Raw genomic sequence first — 9,796 nt, 5'->3', positions numbered from 1 at the left:
TCAGAAGGCAGAGACGGTTGATATGCGACGGTCTGTGTCGGAGAGCGGGAATAAAAATGTTGCGCGATTCTCTCTCGGTGCAGATTATACGAAAATTCCCTGCCTATTGAGCGTTTGACGGGCGACCGAAAGGAGAAGATAATGATAAGCGTGCATGTTGAATCAAACAAAGTGGAAGGGCCGGAACGGCTTGAGATTGAAGAGGTCCGGGACGATAGTGGGCGCGGAGAAACGAGTAAACCGAATCACGCGGACTATTAACGTATAGTGATTTTCAATCATAAGCGACAGTTGGATAAAAAGTAGAGTGGCGGCTCGATCACAAAGGAGCGCGCGCTAAGGCCGATGACTCGGCCGGTCTCGTATTTACGAAGGCGCGCGCGCGTCCGCGCGATAGGGCCCGACTCTTTCTCTCTGTCTCTCTCCCTCCCCACCCTTTCACCCTTTTTCTCCGCTCGGTTCGTCCATCTCTTCATCCACCTCGCGTTCATCTACGTCTCGAGAGCCAACGATAATTAGTGAGCGGCGCCTCTTCCGAACGAACGATCATCGAATGACCCAGCTGGTCCACCTACCGAATCGCTCCGTAGCGGAATTACGCCCACGACCATTCATCTCCCGCACGCATCTTCATCCGTGAGACACGACTCCCACCCTCCCTCCCTCTCGTATTCCCATTAAGGATCGCGACCCTCTCTCTTGAAAGAGACAGTCGGTCGCGTTTAGCATCAAGTACCGCGCGACGTTAATCGATGGTGTTGAGCACGGACTCCCAGAGTGCACCTGCGAATCGCTTTTCTGTTCCAGAGTCGCGAACGGGTTACTACAAGAACTCCGTTCTGTTCACGAGCGCGACCTAGAAGAGGCCGGACGAGGGCAGGCGAGGGCAGACAGAGCGTGCAGCGAACAGCCGGAGCGAGTGATCGATCGGGCGAAGAGGGCGCGACTCGAAAGCGAGGAGCCGGACCTACACACAACGAGAAACGCGAAAGATCTTGAGGAACAGTCGCGATGAGAGATGGTCGGACGACGACTCTCGTAGCTCCGAGTGACGAGTGTCCGCGAAGACTCACACACAGGTCGGCGAATGAATGCGCGCGCGAGAGAGATGATCGTACGTCGCGTTTTCTTTTCAATCCCGGACAAGATCGCCGACGAGAGGGATTTCACCCGGCGGAGGACGGGGCCCTCGGGTCGGGGAGGAGATCGGTCCACGCGGACCGGTCGCACACATATCAACGACGCGATGTAGATGCGCCGCGTTTCCCCGAGATTTCTCGATTTGCGTGCGCGGCGACCGTAGGAGTCGCGTCGTTCGTTCGACGACGATGACGACGAAACGAAGGGGGAGGGAGAGAGAGGGAGGAAGAGACATTCTCTATATGTTACGTACCATCGATTACCCGCGAATGATGATGATCGCGTGACTCTCGCGGTATCGAGACGATCGCAAACAAGGGGCAGTGAGAGGGATCGGGGAGGGCTATACACACCTATTTACATGCATACGTACACACATACACAGATACACCGATACCAAGCGAAGAGAGAGAAAGAGACAGGAACGGGAGAGAAGAGAGGCATATTTCTAAAGACTGCTGGAGAGTGCGTGCGCGCGTGCATGCGTTCCTAGAGGTACCTATCTCCTAATTATCGAGCGAGTTAATTAGCTAATCGTTTTTAAGATTCCGGCGATCGGGCGCGCCACGTCGCCGCCGCGCATCGCGAGGCGCGCCGATTTCGAGTATTATTATCATTATTAATATTATTACACGTCGCCGCGCGCGGCCACGCGGGGCGTTCCGATCGCCAATTGCGAAACGAAAGTCGAGTCGCGGGCCCCCGTCGCGACCGAGCCGCTCGACATCCCGGGACCGGCGTCTCCGGCGACGGCCGACCCGGTAACCGCCGTTCTCTCGTCGGACGAAGGCGCGGTGCGCGCATCGCAGCGCCGAGAATGCGCCCGCCTTTTTTGTAAAATGCTCCCGAAAGCGGAACCAGAAGTGCGACACGGGACTCTCCTCTGGTCTCCGGCGCGGAGCGAGAGCCGCGACTCGAGCGCTGTATCATAGAAAAATAAAACGAGAGAAAGGGAGAGAGAGAGAAAGAATGACGCGACGAGCAAATGCGAGAGCGAGCGAGCGCGAAAGGGAGAGAGCGTGGGACATAGGGAGGCTGCGAGGGAGAGAAAGGGCGAGAGGAAGAAATAGAAGGAAAGAAAGAGAGAGAATGTGCGTGTGTGTGCGTGTGCGTGCGTATGAAAGGGAGGGAGAGAAAGAGATTACTGAGAGAGAGAGAGAGAAAGAGAGACGAAAGTGGAAACAACGGAGGATTCTCTCCTAGCGTCTTAAAAATCGTAACACCTTATTTATATAAATAACTTAGTTACTACCGAAACAAGTAAGTCTAATCCATATTGCGTGTGTCCCGCGTTTGCGTTGACCGCCCGGAGAGTCCGGCGAAATATCCCTCGGCGCGCGATCCGCGGCGAGAGAGGACTGAAAAGGGACGAGAATCACCGGTATAGGGAGAGACGCAACGTTTCGGCGGATGCGGCGGGCGCGTCGACGCGCAGGGCGAGGAGAGCGCCGAGGAGGATATTTCCCCGGGAGAGGGGGGAGGGCGGTCCCCCGTATTTAAGATCCATGTACAAAGTCTTTTGCCGTAAGGTTCTTGTGTTGTAAAGTTCACATAATCATAGTGTCTAGTATCGTACCAGCTAAAGCCCGTTAAGACGATGCTAAACGTAGAGAAACGAGAATTTAACCACCGATAGCTGATCCGTATTTGCCATCGCCGCTACCGATTGACAGGGGAAGGCAGCAGAGAGCCGAGAGGGTAATCGGCGAGCGCGCGAAGCAGGTCGAACGCGTCTCCTCGCGATCGAGAACCGCCGGAGGGACCCATGGGGGTTGGGGGGGNGGGGGGGGGGGGAGATCGGCAACGACGGTCGCGCGACGTGAACCTCCACCGACGCCAGATAGTACAAATTAACTTTCAAGACGGAAAAATACGACGACGATCTATCCAACTCTCACTCTCGAACCGATTTCTCACGTGAGACGAAGCAAAAGGCGTCGACGGCGGTCGGTCAGCCGCGACAATCGCGCACAAACCCAGGTAGCAGTCGAGAAGGGCATCGAATCGTTTCCGATTTAACCGCTTCATTTCATCCCGGTGCAGACGACGGATGTCGGGACGATCGTCGATCGGCGGTTCTCGCTCGAGGATGAGCGATTTCGAGTCCAGGGGTTGTCGAAACGAGGTGTGGGTGGGTGGCGTGCGAGCACAAGAGCGAGGGAGGATTGCGGGACGGGGGTTGGGGAAAAAGGGGGGAAGAACCGTCGTCGCCACTGCGAGTCACGGCGACGGCGACCAGCGGCGCCGATTTCGCGACCGGACTTATACAATCTAGTATCGAGGCAAGAAGTGTATTCATTGTAATTCAGCATTATTACCTATAAATAAATAGTTGTTATTGTACTTATCGGACTTTGTTCAGTCATCATGCGACTCCTCCCATTTCCTCTTTGTTCCCTGCGTCTTGAACCCCTCCCCCGCCCCCTCCTCTCTCTCTCCTGCTACCTGTCAATCTCGATCCCGAAGCATCCGTTCTTTTTTTCTCTCTCAGGTTCTGCGTGTTCCGTCGAGTACCCAAAGAACTCTCCCCTCATTCCCCATCAAAATTTTTACACCTTGGAGAAAAAATCCCCATTGTCGACGGATCCGAGCTACTTCGAGTTTTTCAACTGGCCGGACAACAGAGAGAGAGAGAGAGAGAGAGAAAAGTGTATTCTCCGTACGCGCGATAGGGTCTCTTTTAGAAAATAAAGGAATTTTGAAGCCTTTTGAAACGACGCGTCGAGAACAGACGCAGCGCACGGGCACTGCGGCGATAAGGCAATCGCCCTGGGTGCGAATAAAAATGTACTCCGACATCTTCGCCCCGGCGGGGCAAGAGAGGGCTAATAAAGGGCCGAAGGGTACACGACGATGCATTCTTATCAATTTGCGGGTTCCGTAACGACTCGAGGCACGCGACGACAGCCCATTGGTCGAGGCAGGCTCCACCCTTTCGGTGCGAGGAATATATTTTAATAGTAAATAACGATAATACATCGCATAAGCGCGCAACTTCAGGCACAATGAACGACGGGGTTTTTAATTGATTCAGTTGTACGACGAAATCGCCGCGTCGGGCCCTTGATTGCTCGTTTCCCAGCGTGTTAAGGTAGTAGTAGTAGCGCTGAATGCCATGTTTTCAGTGGCGCATCTAAAGAGCCATCCATAAATTCAGTATTTATCAAGCAAAATTACGTTCCTATACATGTATTTTATTACCTAAATAAAATGTCCGTTTGAAATAAAAAATAAAAATTAAAAATACTAGCCTCAAAGAGCACGTAAAAAGCGTCATTTTCAGTTGCGAATATTTCAGCTTTGGTCAATTGCTTTCTAATTGGGCCAATAATTGGATCATATTTACATCTATATGTAGCGCAAATTTTTCAACAAATTTAAAACAAATTCATTGTATACTACTACTACTTTAATTAGACGTCTTTAATGCCATTGTCAATGTTGGATAATCGCGGAGCGTGATGGAGGCTGCATAAAAGTATCTGGATCATTTCTTTTCGTGCAATCGTGCGACACGACGATATCGACGCTGCGACTTCGAGAAAACGGACATCGATCGTGGTGCGTCGTCGGATTTGCGCCCGCCAGTAAGAAACGCGCGAAGGGGGACCGCGTTTCGATGCAAATGAAGGGCTTGACTCTTGTCGCCGAGGATTGACGAGCCCTCGCGTTCGCGCGCGCCGTTTCTCTCCTCCGCCGCCCTTCGACGACCCGAAATCATAAAGATAACCGAATTGCTCCGGCACTTTTATTCCGAGGACATATTGCCCGACAATCATTCCGGCATTTGCATAATTATCGAATAAAACGGGGCCGCGCGAGCCCCCGGGGCGCGTCTAATGCTCCTCGCCGCGAGTACGACTAATTTCGTGCTCTCCAACTTTTTTCTTCCATCTCCTACGACCTCGAGGGTCGCACTTTTCCTTCACCCTCGACGAGACGCGCGCGCTCGCGTTTTGGCGTCTTTATCCGGGAACAACAGCCGCACTCTGTCGCCCTTGCCGGGAGTATCGCGCGGACTCTCTCCCCCGTCTGCTTTGCCGTCGCGACCGATTAGCTTAATTTGTCCGGCGGAAACGACGGAGCCCCTTCTAATTAGAGTCGCAACGGCCGACGCGCGCTCTCTTTACGACTCGCGTTACTTCGTGCCGCGCGGCCGACTTCTTGACGACGAGAATGAAATCTCGACACGGTGAAATGGTGATCGTGCAAGTATCGCACGTTCCAGGAGCGTCGGCTTTCGGACGGGACAGAAAAAAGAAAGGAGACACCGAGGGATAAGCCGGGAAAATTAACGGGCCATTTAACGATCTCTTAATAAACATATCGCGCTCCAGCGGTGGGAGAGATTGCGTCACGCGAAGAGTTCCGCCTGCCGAGGGAACACTCTCGTCGCCGGTGTAATCGGGCAACTAGGTAACGCGTTCGTCCGCGAATCGAGCGCGAGCGTGCGCGTCTTGCTGTAATTAAATGTACAGTGAAATCCATGCGCACCGGGATATACGCTATCATTAGGGGGCTATCATTAGAGGCCACTGTTACTTAATCAACCATTGAGCGGTTCTCCTTCCGACGAGAGTTCGAAATGCGGGCGAAGAGAAATCGAAAGGGCACCGAGAACGCGGCTTTCCATTCAGCGCAGCTGCTCACGCGGCATCGCCTCGAAGTCCCGACTAGAAATTGTCACCTGATATTATACAAGGTTCTGGCCAAGTGAACTCAAGGCAATCTTTGCTATGGTAAATCTAATTATGTATTAATAAAAATCTAATAAGAAAAACCTTTGAAAGGTTGTAACATACTTCAGCTTGACAAAAAGTTACCTTATATATATATATAATCGAAGTACGAATATTGTTATGTATTACGAATATTGTTATTGTATTGAGAATTGAGCGATTTTAGGCTTTGATAATACAATGTCTGTTTCTATATATATTATTTGCATTATTAAAGTCGAAAGTCGTCTAATTCTAATAATATTTGTCCTTCAATTTCTCTATTTTGTAAGTATTTTTCACTATTTTAGCACTTCCTTCTTTTTATGAATCCTAATCTAATCATAATCCTTTCCGTCACCTGAGGCAAATAGTAATAGAGATTCAATAACATAACTTGATGGAGATATAATGAATCTTGATTAATAATAAATCCTTAATAATAAATTACCACACAGCGTTACATGATTTCTCAGGACTCGATGGTATAACCTTAAATGGAGCCGACTTGGACCATGGGAAAAGTTTCTAGTCGCCGTCGTAATTTTCACGAACGGAAACACGACGATCTTTGGGGACTCGCGCGATTCTTCATCTTGAGCGACGGTCCGGTGTTGCTCACGCACTCTCGCGAGAAAAATACCGGCGTCCCGCGGGATCCTTCGCGGCTCACCGCCGTTTTTACCGTTCTTATTTTCCGGCCTGCCCTTTCGTCAAGATGTCACCGCGGTTAACGAGGAGAGTTAAAGCGGAGCAAAACAAGGCATTTTTGTCGGCGACGAGCAAGGTGACGGTGGGACCCTCGCAGCGTCCTCGAATTATGCTAAACGCTCTTACCGAACCTCGGGCGCGTCCGCCCCGAAGAGACGCTCGTACTTCACGAACCAATGGGGTCGTCCGGGCAAAAACGAAAGACAAATTCGCGGGGGGAAGCGAGAGCGCGTCGGGAACGAGCCGTCTCGACACTTTCCGGCGACTCGCCGTATCTCATCGACTTTTCACGCATGAGGTGCACGTGTACTTCGGCCGTACGTGCGCCATCGAGATTGGAAGTCGTTGAAATCCCGTCGTTTTTCGCCTCCGAAGGAGATCCATTAGGACATCTCGGTAATTGCGAGGCCCACGGGCGTATTTTCGAACGGATTGTCCGGGGCCCAAAAAGCGTCTCGAGAGAATGAGAATTTCCAAGAATAATACTTTGACAGGCGGATCGGGGATACGCGAGGTGCACAATGGCGGGCTACGCACACGAGGTAAAACACACACTTTGTAACGTCAAGCTGTGAAGGGCGGCAGAATAGCCCGCCGTTGTTACCCCGTTGCACGTTGCGGTGCAAGGCTCTCCCCTCCCCCCCTCTCTTTCTCGCTCAGTCTCTCCATTTCCCTCCTCCTCTCGTTCGCGATAGCCTTAAGTGCCGTATCTAAGTGGGAGGCGAGCAAAAAATCTCAAAGGAGTTAATTTACGCTTCCGCGAAGACTAAATGCAAAAACAGAACGGGCGAGCGAGCGAGCGAGCGAGCGCGGGCGCGCGTAACGGGGCGCGCGATGAGACGGCAGGGGTTCGATTCTTGCACGAGCATGAAACCAGTAATCAGAGTGTCGGGACGGACGAGATGAATCGTCGTGTACGCGGGACTCTCGCGTCACAACACACCCGATGAACCCGGCGCGCAGCGACGAGGGGACAACGTGACTCCGGGCGGCGACGTCGTCCTCCTCGTCGTCGTTCTCTTCCTCCTCCCGCTGCGACGAAGATAAATCCTTCGGCAGTAATGCGATACCCCCGGCGCACCGGGTTACCGCGTGTTCTCCTCTCGGTCCCGCGATCCGGATCAAAATCGAACCGGACGAACGTCGGATTAGAAGGGCGACGCTTCTTCGCGGCAAGACGCGGGGGGCTTTCGGGTGAGAGGACAGGATGTCGAAGGTCGTTTACCGGCTGCCTCGTTATCTACCGATCCGAGTGCAAACGAGCGGAAGGGAATCTTTCGTTTTTCGCTATTTCGGTCACGGTCCGTGCCAGGGCTGTCTCTCTCTCTCTCTCTCTCTTTTTTCTCGTCGAGGGGGCCGTCGAGAACGAGGACGAAGACATCTTCGACGCGCGAGAACGAGCGGGATCGAGCGCGCGGAGACGCCAAGAGCGTCTTCGAGGGGCCTTCGCGCGATTGGCTCGGACCCACGGACGCATAATTACACCCTTGCGCATCGAGAGAGCGAGCGAGCGACCGAGAGAGGGTGAGAAGGAGGAGAGGAAAGAGCAGGGGCTCCTCCGTCCATGCTCAACACTTCCCAACGCCGCGCGAGCAGACACGAGGAATTTCGTAGTTTGATTTACAGCTGGCCGGATCCCGCCGTCGTCCATCGAGGAGAGTCCGTTTTGATTGCGCTTCCCTCTAATGGAGGGTAAACGCTAGGACGTTCATGAATTTGTATTAGAGAATTGGTTCCGAGAGCTGATTCTGCCCGGGAACGATCCTCTTATGCCGTGGAGTTTCGCCGAAACTTCGTGCGCAGGAAACCGCGGAGACCTTGACGGAACCGTTAAAGGGCCGGGGGAAGCACTTTTCGACGGCGTCAATTCGGTACCTGAGAGTATCGGGTAATTATTCGGCACATCGGGGAACGCGCTCTCTCTCTCTCTCTCTCTCTCTGTGCCGTCCTTCTTTTCTTTCCTCTTTCTCTTCCCGACGATTTTCGCGATCGCCCCGCTCGCATCCCGATTATCTCGGCGCTGCGTCGGATCGCGAATGCGTAATTGAAGGGTTCGGCCGCGGGGAGAACGACAGTCCTCCTTGCTCAGCCTAAATGCACTCGCGTGTGCGGAAATATAAAGTCATACTCCGCGCGTGTTCGTTGTGCGAGAAGTGAAATTTGGTTCGGAATTTAATAAAAATTCCACACCGAGTAGGCGCGTCCTCCGGGGCAAGAAGAAGCTCCATCAGTTTTTAATATCTAAACTTTCGCGGAATACACTGCGGATTCGAGTATAAAATATGACGCGCGAGTTCGCGATGTTTGAGGAGGATATTTTGGACGGCAAGTCTCCAAGAAGGATTAATTTTCTGGAACGAGGACCGCATCGGAAACACATAAGATGCTCTCCTGGGACCAGCGTATCGCTAATCTGTTTAAATAACGAAACATCCCTCCCCTAGGGGGGTGTTCACGAGCAGAAGGGACCCGTTGGGAGGAGACGGCGGCGGGGACGAGAGAGGCGGGTAAACGAAAATCAATGCATCCGACACCGAAGCGAGGAACGTCGTCGTTTCGCCTACCTAATGAAACGTACAGCGTACTCGACGCTCAAGTTTCTTCGCTTTCGACATATTCCACCCTTCCCAAACTTTCCCCCCCGCGCGATTCGAGTTAAAATTTAGCGAGTCCCCCTGGCCTTTTCTCCCCGCGAAAAGGTAGAACGCGTGCTCGACGCGAGAAGACGACGTCCGAGATCGGCTCTCGCCGCGGCGGAAAAATAGCGCGCGGCTTCGCGTGTAAAGTTTGTCACGATTTTATTGCGCGCGGACGTCGCGCGACGGCGATGTCGCGCGGCTTCCACGACGGAATAAATTTCCTCCTCTCGTCTTGCTCCTCGGAGCGCAGGGCGCGGCACCACCAAGGGATGTGGGAGAGAAAGAAAGAGAGAGGAGCGTGTGTAGAGAGACGGCACACACGGGCGTACGCGGCAAACGAGTCTTACGCTAGAAGAACGCTCGCTAAACTAACTCGCTTGGAATGCGGCACGAGGGCGGGATGGCAATGCAAATTTATTCAAAACTCGAAAGAGCCCTCGGCTCGATCCACATCCCCCTCTCTCCCTCTCGCTCTACGCGTCCCTCCGATTTCTTCCTCTCTCCCTGCTCTTCTTCCGTCTCGCTCCTCTCTTTCCGCCGTCGTCTTCGCCCTTCCGGAGGGAAGACGCCCGCGGTTAGCGGAATACT

General features: G+C 53.0%; 1 protein-coding gene across 3 annotated transcripts in view; it reads left to right on the top strand.

Moving 5' to 3' along the window:
• The window catches only part of LOC106743025 (dachshund homolog 2), a 219,268-nt gene extending 218,327 nt beyond the window's left edge, over positions 1-941 (top strand). For all 3 annotated transcript variants that reach the window (XM_014616493.1, XM_014616494.1, XM_014616492.1), the window contains one exon: positions 808-941. In XM_014616493.1, coding sequence (XP_014471979.1) covers positions 808-860 — 53 coding nt within the window. In that variant the 3' untranslated portion in view covers positions 861-941. The remainder of the gene's footprint in view (positions 1-807) is intronic.
• Positions 942-9,796: the final 8,855 nt, after the last annotated feature.

This window comes from Dinoponera quadriceps, unplaced genomic scaffold, assembly GCF_001313825.1.
Source record: "Dinoponera quadriceps isolate SergipeBrazil2010 unplaced genomic scaffold, ASM131382v1 scaffold848, whole genome shotgun sequence".
Classification (NCBI taxonomy): Eukaryota; Metazoa; Arthropoda; class Insecta; order Hymenoptera; family Formicidae; genus Dinoponera; species Dinoponera quadriceps.
Note: the sequence above shows the minus strand (reverse complement) of the source record. Positions and strands in the feature narration are given on the sequence as shown.